A 14,463-nucleotide genomic window follows, 5' to 3' on the forward strand; every position below is an offset into this window, starting at 1 on the left:
GCATGCAAAAGGTGACAGTACATAGCTTTGTACATTAAGCTTTTTAGATATTTCAATTTTTTTCCCTAAAGAACTCAGAAGCTTGAAACTTCTAGTTCTTTGATGCTACAAATAACTAATTTGAGTAAGGTAGGCAACCCAATAACCTTTGTTATTATGTGGAAGGTTATCCTGCACCTGTAAGCAATGTGGCTTTAATGATTTACCTGATTATGCCACTGGTGTATCAGTCATGAGCATTTGCAATGTGTCCTGTTGCTTCAATAATCAGAGTCTCTGTGTGTCTAGGTGTTATGGAGTTATACATATATAGGGATATAGATGGATGGATAGATTTTTTTCTTGCTTCCTGGCAGAAAGTAACTTTTCCAAAATCAGTGCAGATTGAACATAAATGCATTCTGGGTGTGTTTTTTTCCAGTGCTGGATTAAGCACTGTCAGTAACTCCAGCTGGGCACGACACTTGAAGCTTTGTTGTTTCTTTTTAATTATAGTCAATGCAGTCAACTGCAGACAGGAATGAGCTGAAGCTGTGGTGAAATGGCTCAATATGTGAGGAATGTTACGACAGCCCTGCGACCACATCAGCTTCAGTGAATAATCCCTGTTCCACCACAGGCATCTCATGAGGTCCTCTGCCAGCGGTACCCTGCACCCAGAGGAGGATATTCTGCAGCTGCAAAATTTACGTCTGGGTAGGGAATGATTTAGATGTAGGGACAAAGGAGGGGGAAAAAGCTTTTGAGGTCTCCAATGTGGTATGTAGCTGGTAAAAAGAGTCTGCAAATGCCTTCACTGAGTCGAGTGCAGTGGAAAGGTCTCTGCTTGTGCATGGCTTTGCTCAGGGCTGGCATCTCCCTGCTGCTGTTCTCAGTACTAAATGATGTGCTGCAAGGAAGCAACACAGCCATTGGGGCTTTTACCACCATCCTAATGGGAACGGCTGATTAAGAAGCTGTTTTAGAAAGTGGGTGGGAAGGGAATGCTGTGCAATGGCCTGACCTAAGCAGCTGGGGTAGCTGACAGCAGCTCAGCAGATTATCTGCATAAAATGCCTCTGGGAGTGTTTCTTAAAGCTATGCAGGTTTCCCCCTTGTCTTTGTCAGCATTGCAGGCTGTGATGGAAGCAGGAGCAGAGGTGATGTTTCAAGGCTTGTGGACCCATTTTCATCATGCATTTACTTTGTACATAGGCTTCTTAAAAGTTCCTATTATCAAGAAGATTGTGAGATGGCAAAGATTTGGTATTTATATTACAGCAAGAGGTCACTAACTTCTCTGTCTCCTCATCCTGATGATGTTGGTTGTTTACTGGCCTGCAAGGAGAAGAGTTGGTGTCAGTCTAGTTTCTGAGGTCCTCTAGTGTTCAAGTAACTGATATTGCCACCTGAGACTATTATATGGAACTGGATGTTTAGTCTAGTGCTATTAGCCCTGGACTGTGAAAAAAACATACAGAGATAAATAAACCAAACCAGGCTACTCAAAGCAAGTGTACTCAAAGCAGTATCTTTATTTTGGCTACATTTCCAAACAGCTGTGGATAGGCGAGGTACAGCAGTGAAGCAGTTTGTCTAGCAAGAAATTTTCATGTATCCTTCATAAAGATGGCTTGGGATGCAAACAAGAGATCTGGGGAACGGGCAAGGAGAAACTGGGGAAAACCATGTTTCTTGCTGCTGCATGTACCTTTCCACTGTTATGTCAATATTTATTTAGGACAAAAGAAACCAAATTCTCTAAAATATTGCTGCTCACAGTAAAGCACTTTTTTTTTCTTTTCAGTGTTCTTCTCCACTTGCCAGAAATGAGGGTGCTATAAGACAGTGTGCTGTAAGATGACATAAGCATGGCATCAAATTCCAGCTTGGCAATGAGCACTCTGAAACTGGATCCCAAGGCAGGGCACACTGTTTTCCATAAAATAGGAAACACACATATTCCCAGCCATTTTAGATGTTCTTGTGTGATAAGTATTGCTAGCAGAACAGAAGTCTAGCAAAGTTATACATGTGGCTACAGTTGTACTTAAAACTATGTGCCTCTGAAAAAGCTGTGCCAGACAGATACGCTGTTATTTATCTAATTCTAACATTAGGTAGTACAAGTACTGTGTCCAGCTCCGGGGATGCCAACATCAGAAGGACATGGACCTGATTGAGAGGGTCCAGAGGAGGCCACGAAGATGCTCAGGGGGCTGGAACACCCCCCTGTGTGGACAGGCTGAGAGAGTTGGGGGGTTCAGCTGGAGAAGAGAAGGCTCCGGGGAGACCTTAGAGCGGCCTCCCAGGGCTGAAAGGGGCTGCAGGAAAGGGGGAGGGACTCATCAGGGGTGTAGGGATAGGATTAGGGGTAATGGTTTTAGGCTGACAGAGGGGAGATTTAGATCAGATCTAAGGAAGAAATTCTTCCCTGTGAGGGTGGTGAGGCCCTGGCACAGGTTGCCCAGAGAAGCTGTGGCTGCCCCCTCCCTGGAAGGGTTCAAGGCCAGGTTGGACGGGGCTTTGGGCAACCTGGGCTAGTGGAAGGTGTCCCTGCCCATGGCAAGGGGGTGGGACTGGATGATCTTTAAGGTCCCTTCTCAATCCAAATCATTCTATGATGCTCTGCTTATGGTCTCAGAATGTCCCATTACATGAAGTGGAATAAAAATACAATTTAATGTAAACATACTGTGCTAACTATTGTTCTTAACACTGGTGTGTTCTTGCCTACCTGAGTTGAGCAGACCTGGTGTATGTGCCAGCGAGTGTGGACTCTTATTGAACACTGCAAAGGTATCCAAGTATTGTTGTAGGAGTAATGACATTCTTTAAGTAGCACCTGGATAACTGGTATCTGAAGATGATCCTTAGATATAAATAAAACACCTTCTCTAAAGCAGAGTAAAGAAGTTAAATTTTTGCTACCAACTTGGCAAACGCTTTAGGGATGTTACAGGGGATCTATACAGGGCTGCAGAACTGGGGCTTTCTGAATGTGTATTCTTCAGGGCACATAAGGGCTGAAGCCTTCTCAGTAATCGTGTAGCTTGCATCACCTTGAAACGGTCACCTCCACCCACACAGGTGTCCTTGGCATGGACAGACAACCCTGTCAGCAGGCCAGGAGGCCTGTAATCGTTCTAAGTGGAACTAGACATATGCGTTTCTAAAAGGGAAGACACTAATGTATCTACCAAAGCTTTGAGCCTAAAGCTGATGAATGGCTACTCTATGGCTGGCTTGATTAAATGGCCATTGAAGATGATGTAAACATCAGACTCCTCGCTGTAGATGGCATTTTCTCGCTCCCGCTTGAACATCCTCACCCAGACCTCCTCTCCTTCCTGCAGGTCCAGCATGAGGCTCTGGCTCTGCATGATGCTCCGATCGCTGGGCTGGGCGTAGAGGATGGCCACCTCCTTCTCGTTCTTCATCAAGTGCAGGTAGGTCTCCTTGAAGTTCCAGGTGTGGACGTTGAGGCTGAAGTAGTAGATTCCTGCCACGTAGCAGAAGAACTTCCCCGAGAACATGTTGAAGTGCTTGTAGAGGTTCACAAACTCAGTGTCAAAAGTGACGTGCTGGAAGTAGTCTGAGCTATGAAGTGTTTTTCTCCGACCCACTGAGAAAGCAGCATAGAGCTGCTTGCAGGAATGGCCTTGTGGGCCAGGCTGGCCCTTCTGTCCCTTCCGTCCATTAAGGCCACGTAGCCCTCTTTCTCCTTCCTTCCCAACTGCTCCAGGGTACCCTTTCTCTCCCATTTCACCCTTCTCACCTGCAAGTGTAAAGGAAAACCTTGTCAGACACAAGCATGTGAAGCCCGAGCTGCAGACACATCCTGCTGGAGATAACCAGCAAGGCAGCTGCTGAAACACTGTTTTGCCAGCACAGATATCTGGAAGCATTGCTCAGACATTGGCACCTTCCTAATTCTCAGAAGGATAAAAACACCAGGTGAAAGCTTGACTCCACTGAGCTTGTGGTGCCAGTGCTCAATATCCGACAGCAGAACTCCATGGCCTGACCAGACTTGGATACTTGAATCCAGTGTTCATGAACCCAGCTCCTTCCTGCAGAGATTAGGGTAAGAAAAGTTATTGATTTTGCTGATGTCTGATTTGGGCCTGGGAGAGGTAGTTGGATTTGTCTGGCCTGTGTATCCCTGCTCACAGGACTCCTGGCATGTACTGTATGCTTAAATTTTATTTGCGTGCCTTACGAAGACAGAAAATGTTCAGTGAAAAAAGTGAGTGTCTTTCCTAATTTTTAGGTCTCAGGTGTGATCTAACCTGAGCTTCTGGTGATTCCAGTTTTTGACAGATTAGAGCCTTTTGCCAAGCTTCGCATTTGCACACTTTTACAGCCTGTGCCATGTCACCCCTTGACCCTCCTTTGGGTAAATGAAGTGAATGAGTTTCTTGGTGTAGGGAGGAGCACAGCTTGCAAAATGAGGATGAGCAAGTAAGATAAAGGATGTTTATCATTGTAGTCAGCTTTACCCACCTTTGAGGATGGTGATGTCTATATTGGGCTGGACTTTGGGTACCGAATAGGCAGGGTCGCTGCTCATCCTTGTGTATCGTGAGGAGATGATGGAGGTGGGCTGCTCCGAAGGCCCACAGCATCGCACGCACGAGAGGCGCCGCGGTTCCCGTCTCGGCAGAGCCTTTTCCAGCACAGCACCGACATCCGCAGTGCACACCAAAAGCAGGAGAAACACCGCGCTCATCTTCAGCGGAGCCAGCTGGACCGAGTAAAGGAACAGGAATGATTAACACAGTGAATCAAATCAGAGCTTCTGATGAGCCATCTGTTAATGCTACCACAAGGTGTGTTTCTTCTGATTAATTATTAGCTTTTCTTGTAGTGGCACCAGGAGGCTCCAGGTAGGAAGGGTGCCCCACTGCGTACTGTTTACAAGCAACAGAAAAGGCAATCCCTGTCTCATTACCTATAGTTGAAATATCAGACAAGACACCAGATAAACAAACAAACAAAAAAAAACCCAAACAAAAACCCAAGAGAAAAACAGCCTGCTGAGATTAGAAGATAAGGCTGAGATCACAGAATCATTCAGGTTGGAAAAGACCCTTGGGATTGAATCCAGCCATCAGCCCTACTCTACAAAGTTCTCCCCTACACCATATCCCCCAACAGCTCATCTAAACGACCCTTAAACACATGTTTAAAGCTGTTATAGCAAGCTCTGCTCAAGGCACATTCACTGCCCGGCTGCCCTTGGAACAGCCTTTGCAAAAGGTGCTGGGTAAAAGACATGAGGTGTTGCTCTGTTTGTTTGCTTATTGCATCACCATCCTGAAAAATTTCAAAACCAGATGTAGAAAGTGAAACTTTATTTAAACATAGAGCCTAAACCTGATTTTTTTTTTTTTTTTTTTTTTTTTTTAAAGGACAAACCTGAGGGGAAATTAAACTAAAAGAGATCAAAAGCATTTGTCTCTTTGGATAGTCTCTCGCAGTCTCTTGGTGGTAACCTCTTTCCAAGGTGACTTCACCAAGGAGTTTGTGGCTTTGACCATACCCATGTGCTCTTCCTAGCAAAATTTCTGTGTATGTTTTCCAGTTTTATTTTCCAATGTGCAAAATGGAAAGCTAAATAACTGCAACAAACAGCCCAAACTGGGATTTGCTCTGCACAAACACTAGTTTCTGAGATGGTCTATTACATTTTCATCTGCTACTGGCAAGCTCCAAAGGCCCTGAATACTGCGTGAAATGAGCAGAAAGAAAATTTTTCAGTCGGTGCAAAGGAGGTGAGTTTTCTTTAGCTCCCCATCAGCCTCCTTCCTAGGGAGGGATTGGAACCAGAGTCAGGCAACTGACTCCTCATACCATGTATAATTAGTGTCTTTGTGCTGATTGCAGTGGTATTTCATACAGGACAGATTTTCGACTGATGTCTTTTTGGACCTTATCCAAAGTCCAGTTCATCAGTTGACCTCAGTCTGGGAACAGCTTTTACAGCTCCTCTTCTACCATCTTTAGTTCCTGAAATAGGTGGGGAAGCTAGTAGATAGATGTCTTGGCTTTCAGAAATAGCTCCATGAACACACAAGTCCCATCTGCAGAGGGAGGGAATTCTGCCTTGGAGCTCTGCAAAGGCTTCACTGGGCACCAAATGGGCCAGTTGAGAAAATATGGAAAAAAGAGTGTAAGTATGGGGTAATGCATTTGGATTGTACTGGCATTCTTGGAAGATGCTTTCTGCTAGTTCTTGCCTGCCCCAAAAGAACTGTCATTCACACCTTTTATTACTTGATGTAATCCAGCTCCCTGGAAACCTGATGAATTCTTATTAGCAGGAACATAATAACTTTCCTTCTGATGGCAGTGAAAGTCCTTTCTTCAAATCTGTCATAACTTGAAATGATCTTTCTATTCATAATGGTACCTCATTCTAGGTACAAGTCTGAGGAGGGATTAATACTCCTTTTATATCAGTGTTCAGGGGCTGAATTTCATTCTCATTAAGTTCTTCTTAATTTTCATTCACTTCTTAAACCATCTTTGTGCTGCCAAACAGGAACAGAAATGCAACACAAGTCTAAATGGACAGCAGGTCATAAATAACCAGACTGTGCATGACCAGAACAGAAGGTTTGCAGCACAGAGAGCATTTGGGGTCCACATGTTATTTCTGGGGTCTCCTCTGCTGTGATTAAAGTTTGTCCACACACATAATAGTCTAAAGAAGACCCCATGTTCACTCAGTCTCAAGCAATAAGGGCCAATGTATCCTCTTTGGGACTAAAAGCTATTCAGTCCTTCCTAGGAGTGTGGGTAGTCAGTCACCTGGGGATATAAAGTATAGGGCAATTGATTACATTATCAGAACATTAAAACCAGAGGACATAATTGCTCATAATACCTTCATGAAGGAGAAAGAGCATTCATTAAGAGGGATATTTGTAATGGGCAAAAAGGAAAGGCTTCATAAATATGAAGAAATTACTTTACATTTTCATAGGCCATTATTCTCCTTAAGATGAATGACTTACCTATTTTTAAAAGTGACTTAAGGAAAAAAAAAAGTCTGGATGAAAAATCAGTGTGCAGGTTGTACACATTTCACATTATGGTAATCCAAGCACCCGTTGAAATCATGGCCACTTGCATGATTCATGAAGAACAATTCTTCAAGTTATTGGCTAGAAATTGCATTTGAAAAAAAAAAAAAATGGAGCAGATAACGCAACAATCCAGTCAGTTCAGGGTATTCTAGAGCTGACACCCCACCACCGCACTTTCCTTTAAAAGTTGGTGAAGTTAGTTCACTAACACAGCAGAAATGTATTTGGTTGCACTAGCTGTGGTTGGGTGAAACCTTAATGATGGATGTGAATAAACAGAGTTTCAGATTTGCAGTCTGCTCAGAACACAACAAAGGACAGGAGAAAAAGTAAAGTAAGAAAGATGTGGAGTGAAAGGTGTCTGATAGGACTGCCAGAAAAGAATGATGAATTCAGCAGTATGGGATTATGTTTGAAAGACATCCAGCGCAAAACCGGAGATCAGGTGAAGGAAAACCTCAAACCAGAGAAATTAAATGTGCAACAGGAAAGGAGACAAACCTCATAAGGATTTCCTTGGAACAAGATCATGTCAATCTGGAGAAAAGAATGATTTGAGCTGGATTTCAGAGGAGAAGCAAATATAACTTTTGTGGTGGTGCTGAAGTCAAATCTGACACTTTGAAAATAAAAATTAAAAAAATAAAAAAAGAATGAAGCTCAGAATTTAAGATATGTGAGGTAAAGTGAGAAGTTGTTTTTAGCCATTTGTTTTTTCCCTTAAAGATAATTGTTGTGACCTTATTTTGTTAAATGTGGCAATGATGGATTTGACTTCAGCTTCACAGGTTTACCTTCTCCAGAAGACAGCAAACGACAAAGTGGGCTTTGCTCTGCTGTGGCCATGAGTCACCAGAGCACAGGCAGGGAGGCTGCCTCTCCTGCACATCACTTGGATCCCTGCACGGGAGGGACATCCATCCTCCTTCCCGACCCGACATGCTCGTTAGTGCCAGAAATGATGCATTAGTACCCACTGAATGCCCCAAGACTGCAAAACTGAGTACATTCCTCCTTGGTCATCCTTCACGACACATCTCTAGAGATGGACAGGAGCATCCTGAAAGTGACAGATTAAAACTGGACATATAAATTATTGTCTTTGTCTTCTGTACCAGGAACCTGCAAGTTGCAACCTGGTTCAATTCAGAAATATTGCTTTTAGGACTGTTATTAGGTAGAAAAATCTAGAGATGATGACAGATAAGCAGACATCCTAATGGCTGGGAAGAAAACTGGTCTCCTGTCTTTAGAAACTCTGCAGTCTGTAAATGTTTCACCCGAGGACAAGAAGATGGTCTCAGCCCTCTCTCTCTCAAAACTGTTATTTCAGTTCAGCTGCTTTGGCTCTGCTTTAGCTCAGGTTCATTTTGAAATGGTTGATTGACAATTTGAAATGTTTCAGCTGAGAAGCTTGCGGTGACGTGTAGGCAAATGAAAATTGTTTTGATGCTTCTGATACTTCTTGCAAAGTGCTTGCAAAGCAGAAAGCTCACCATGAGGCTGAGCGCACAACCTGTTTGGTTGCAATAGGTAATTTCATGATATGTTATTTGCTCTTCCATAACCCTTTCAAGCATCCCCACTCCAAAGCCATGAAGCACAGCACAGCCCCTAGCCTCTGCAAGCGGAACCAGGATGAAACCCGACAACTAAGTGTGAATTTAATCTGAGGCTGAGGAGGAAATTCTGCATGTGCTAAACCGACAGATTTTTTTTTTTTTTTGGCTCTATTTTGGCAGACAAAATGAAAATTTATGAATGATGAAATGAGACACCTGAACCTGTTGAAAAAACAGTTAATTTCAGTGAATTTTGGTGATAAGAATGGCTGATGGTTGTGTTCATTATAATATTAGAATATGTGTTATAGCTGGAGAGCTGTATACATGTAATTAAAGGCTTCTTTGACTGAAACCACCCTTTAGCTAAGGTTTAAAGCCACTGTTTGCTTTTTCCATCCCCATTCTTTCTCTCTGAATTTCTGAGTAGAAAGACAAGATTAAAATGTTAGCAAAAGCGATTGTTTGTTCAGGTATTTCTGCCTGGCAAAAAACAAGAAGAAAGAACAAGTGAAAATATCAGTCTCTTTGTGTGAAATTCAAACACGCTGATGTTTGGAGCCATTGGAAAGGGTGTGTCTGCTTGTCTAAGCAGAGCAGATAATAGGAACGCTTTAACGGCTGCTGCCTCACAGTGAGGATGTAATGTCCAAACCAGGGACACTGTTGTCTGCCACGCTCAATCCAAGGCAGAACAGAAGATTAAATACGGTATTTTCGCTTTGCACTGACCCTGGAACTACCCTGACTTAAATGTAATCAATCCAGCTTTTTACTCATTTTTTATCTGTTATAAATGACCTGCATCACAAGTGCTGGTTTTCCAGAGAAACCTGACATTCCCCGTGTCTGCCAGCAAAAAAACCCCAAATTCCTCCCATGCAGGGCTTTAGAGGGGCCACAAACCTTTGCTAGGGAAGGGCAGAAACCATTAGTTCCAGTTCAGGGAGCTAAATGATGTGATTCTTTCTTCTTGTGTCCAATTTCTTATTTAAATATATTTTCTTGACACTATTACAGCTGGAGAGAGTACCTTGATTGATTTTTTTTTTTTTTGTTCATGATTGAGTTTAATCTTATAGCTCAAAGTAGACAGCTTATGTATGAGGCACATTTGCTCATGCAAAGCTTTTTAATCATGTTGTGTACCTGACAAATTCTAACACTTCGATATAAAGTAACACACCTGTATAATAGAAATGATAAGAAATCCCCATAATATCTGCAAAAATAGCTCACTTGCTCTGCACATAGAGAAAATAAAGCAAGAAGGCAAAGCATGTCAGCCTGGAGGCTGGACCAAAAGGTTTTCCCTATGGTTAGCAATGTCAAGTTTGCAACCTGAACCCTAATCTTGGCCAGACCTTGACTGGTCCGTTGGCGCTGCCAGCAGCCCCTGGGGGATGTCAAAGGTACAGATCTACCTACCCCAGCCCGTGTTTTCACCGGGCCCCGTGGAAGTATGTCCTGTCCTTCCAGCGATGCTCAAAGAAGAAATCCCACGGATAACTGTGCTGAGCTCACATGCTGCGTTATTGAGAGTTCACGAGGCAGAAATTGCTCTTGGATCCCTGAGCTGCACTTTAAATTTCTGCTAACATTTTCCTTCCTGTTATTCCTATGGCTTTGCTCGGGAAAAGCAGTCTATGACTATCTTTGCTTTAAATTCACAGTGCACAGGACAACACTAGCCACTGCCCATTTTAATTAGTGACAAATTTTGACTGAAAACCCAAGAGGGCAGTTAAGACTAAAACCTTCCTTGAGCCACAGAGATGAAAAACACATGGTTGTGTCAGTCGCGAACCTCGGCATCGTTCCAAGAGACGGAAAATATTCTGGTTCTGCTTTTTTACCTTTTGTCTTCTTTCAAGCCTCAAAATCCTTACTGCTCCAGAGCTCCTTGCATCGCCAACAGCAGGAAATGAAGCATCATTAGGGCCGAGTTTGTCTGGACACTGGACTTCCTCTTGGAAATTATTTGTTTGGGATGTTTTTTATTTTCTTCCCCAGGAGGATCTAAAATTTCTTCAGGAGCAATTCATTGTAGAAAAGCCCAAAATGCTGAAGGAGCTTGTGCATTTTCCAAAATAAATCTTTAACAGCTCAGGGGTTCCTCTGCCCATGGTGCAAGAGATGAGCGTGGAGCATCTCCTCTCTGACACGATGCCACAGAGATGCTTTGCTCGGGCTGAGCGTCAGGAGCCTGTCTGCATCCATGAAATGATTTGAGGGCTCGCAGACAAGAATATTTGGATCCTGAAAAGCAACGCGGTTTAAAATTTTCCACTGTCTGTAGTGGTTTGCAGATGACCAGTGTTAACGCCCTCTTGTCCATGGCATTTATCCAACACGCTAGGGTGATGTAGAAGGGGTGTTGGCAGAGACTGCCGGGTTGGTTTGAGCCCTGTGAGTTGTGAGCAGGGCAGGAATGGAGGCAAATCCAGGATCCAGCTGTGGGGAGGTCCAGGGGATGTTAGCCACATCCATATTTGTAATGGCTTGCATCAACTTCTGGTCAGTGAGTTTGCACCTCCATTTCTAATTATCTGGTTTGGTTTTTGTTTTCTGGTGCTTTTTTAGCGTGTGCCTGTTTCCAGTGCGGGTGAATCACCCTAATTCCTCTCTCCCGGGAGGAGATGTGAAACACTTTCACCCCCAATAGTACGTGCCCCTGAGCAGCAGTGGCTCATGCAGTCACCACGTGCTCGCTCCAGCGGCCGTTTCACCGACCAGGCCCGGGAAGAGATGAGGATCCCAAGCAAACTCCCCTTCCTAGTACCTGCACACACTCAGACCTGGGTGACTGTGGTGGTTTAACACATTTCCCTGCAGGTGCTGGGGGTGCAGAGGCTGTGCCTGTATGGAAACGGTCCCGTGCACGTGGGCACCGGCATCTTCGCGTGGTACCACCTCTGCTGGTCTGCGGCCGGGGCTGTTATCACGCTTATCTCGGCACAGACAGGCACCAGAATTATGTTTGCTGGTTCCTAAGCAAACAACTCTTCCCTCCCTCCTTCTTGTCCCTGCCTGCACCTCCGATGCCAGGAACATGCCTGCAATGTCCTGGAAATGGCCCCGCTCCGTGCTGGGCGGCTCCTTGAAAGCGGTCCCATCTCCGTGGCAAGCCCAGACAGGGATTCAGGCCAGCGCTGCCGAGGCGCAGGGTGAGTTACAGTAAGTCATTCCCAGGGCAGCTTCTCCCACGGAGCAAATCACCCTGACAAAGTGGACGGCACCCAACTCTCCTTCACCCTTCCCAGCGGAAAGGCAGCTCTCCCATGACTTGCCATCTGTCACTCAGTCACTCCGGGAACTCGGCTTTCTGTGTGCCAAACCAAAGCAGGCAGAGTGTCCCCGGAGCGGGTCCCGTGCGGTGCTGCCCTGGCTGGCTGGGGGGGGGGCACCAGGACACGGGTGCTGGCAGCAGCAGCACCGTCCCATCCCCACTGCAAGCCGTGGCTCAGGATGAGCAGCACGTTTCAAACAGCTGCCGTTCCCCGGTGAGGCTAGAGAAGCGGAGTCCCCGGGAAGTTTCCATCTCTGTGGAGGACACCAGGAAACGGCTCTTGCCTGCCCTGGGCTCTGACAGCGCGGGGGAACCTCCACCATCCCCGTCCCACTGCTCAGCCACAGCTAAGAGCAAAACCAGACTAGAGGAAAGCATCGTTCTGGAGTCTGAGGGTGGAGTGGTAGTAAGAAGAGATTAAAGCCAGCTCAGCAATAACCTGGCCTTGCACTTATTTTGCCTGCTGCAGTGAAGCAGAAAAAGTGAGACGAAGCAGGGCAGGCAGAGACCACCTCTTTTTATGATTCACCCAAGCAAGCTGCCTCTGCAGGGTGGGAACACTTTGTTCCCTATAGCAATAGTTGTTTTTTTCCCCCAACTCATTCAGATCCATTTAACTTACCTTGTGACTCAGAACCCCGTCTCTTACTTTCCTTGCTGTTGCTTAGCAGGATGCATAGTATGAAAGCTGCTGTTCATTCAGGTTTTTTCGTTCTCAGTGGCAGCTGCAGCTTCCTAGCTGGAATCCAAATGAAACACTGAAAGTCAGTCCGGCTCCTTATGAAACCCAGCAGCTAGATTGTTTGCAAAAGCAGGGATTTTTCTCGTTTCTCTGCTTGCATCAACTCGTGCTGAGTTCCGGTGCTTTTGTCCTGCTATAGTTTCCTCGGGACTTGCAGCCAGTCTGTCGGGTTGCACGGTGCCTCTCACAATGATGGAAATGAAGACCAAAAAATTTGTGAATAAAAAAAAAATAAAGTATCAAAAACCACAGACCCAAAACCACATCCAGTGTTCCAGCCAAGAAGAGAAAGTGCTGGGATTGCATGGAAATAATTTTTCTTTGGGAGACTTCAGCATCTTTTTAGGCAGGAGAAAGGAGAAAAAAACCCAAACAAACAAAACCAAATCCACAATAAAAGCTCTGGCTTTTGTGCATGAGCTGTAAAGGTGGAAAAAGTCTCCTGAAGGGGTGCAGCAATGGAAACTGTCCCTGCAGTGATGCTGGGGGAAAGTGTAGGTGCGCAGGCAGGTGCCTGGGGACGGGCCAGCACTAAAGGCAGACATCACCCCACTGTCCCATGCACCTCCCTGCTGAAAAACAAAGCACTTTGATTCTCCGTGAGCAGATTTGGGGCTGGTCACAGGAGGGTGATGTGCAGCTGCTCTCCCTCCCTGCTTCACAGGTTTCAGGGATAATGCCTGATGCCAAACCATCCATGGGAGGATACAATGAGTATTAGCACCCTGTGAGCGGGAAAGGAGGGGAAGGTCAAACACAAGCACAGGGGTGACACTTCCTCAGCGTGTGTTTGCAGACAGTCTTCTCCCATCACTACCTATTTGCTAGCATTTTGGTTTTTATTAACTATTCCATGACACCCAGAAATGGCTGGAGAGCAAGTTGCCTTTATTTCACATTAATTGGGACTGAATTACTGAATCCTCTGGCTAACTGCAGCAATTACAGCCAGGGTGCCACAAGGGTCTGTGTGGGATGGGAGGTGTGGACACCATCTCCAAAGGAGGCTGAGCAGAGGGCATCTTCAGAGAAGCCATCCAGCCCTGTTCTGCCTGGGTGGCCCATCTGCCGAGGAGCACACGGTGGTCCTGGCCATATGTGAGTCCCTCGAGAGGGCTGGTGGCCATCATGGAGCGAGGGGTCTGCAGAACCAAGCACAGCATGGCTGGATCATCCCTTAGCCAAGAGATAAAATGGAATGTCACACAGACTGCCCTTGTCCGAGGGACTGCTGAGACACAGTCACTCAAGACAGCACGGGGCAGACGTGGGGGTTTCAGAGTGTGCTGAACATCACACACCTCCCTGGCTCCAGGGCAGAGCACCGCAGTGCCAGTGCCTTTTGGTTTTAGTGCTCACACTTCTGTAGCTGAAACTGCAAACTTGGTCATTTCCAGCCCTTGAAATAAAAAGCACATTGATGGCTTTATTTAAAACCAGGTTTCGGCTCTGAATTTTTGTTTGGTTAGTTGTTTTTGGTTTTCTTTACTTTTTTCTTTCTCTGTTTTGCAACTGCCTTGCATTAATTGTAAAAGAGGAAGTTAAAAGAGATGGGTATCCTATATAGTGCAAGCTCCAGCATCATTCCTGCACTAAGACTGAAAAAGAAAAGCAACGCTTCTGATTGTCCTGAGAACATCAGGAGGGGAGAGGTGTGTTTTGTCCTCTCACAGTGCCCTTCCCCACTTCAGGTCACAAATTGTTGCTTTAAATGTTCCTCCCCTGTAGTCCTCCTGCTCTGCTACCAGCCCTACACCAGACCCCAGCACTTCACATCTCACCAGTCCAAGGGGGCAC

General features: G+C 45.4%; 1 protein-coding gene across 1 annotated transcript; it reads right to left on the reverse strand.

Moving 5' to 3' along the window:
- Positions 1 to 3,209: 3,209 nt before the first annotated feature.
- On the reverse strand, positions 3,210 to 12,872 carry C1QTNF8 (C1q and TNF related 8; the record flags this gene model as incomplete). The annotated part of the gene is given in 5 exon segments (XM_074919699.1): positions 3,210 to 3,757; positions 4,486 to 4,726; positions 10,492 to 10,604; positions 12,771 to 12,840; positions 12,843 to 12,872. Coding segments are annotated over 5 exon segments (1,002 nt in total), but the record flags the coding sequence as incomplete, so codon positions are not given.
- Between the last annotated feature and the right edge of the window lie 1,591 nt (positions 12,873 to 14,463).

The sequence above is a fragment of the Athene noctua genome, chromosome 15 (genome assembly GCF_965140245.1).
Source record: "Athene noctua chromosome 15, bAthNoc1.hap1.1, whole genome shotgun sequence".
Taxonomy (NCBI): Eukaryota; Metazoa; Chordata; class Aves; order Strigiformes; family Strigidae; genus Athene; species Athene noctua.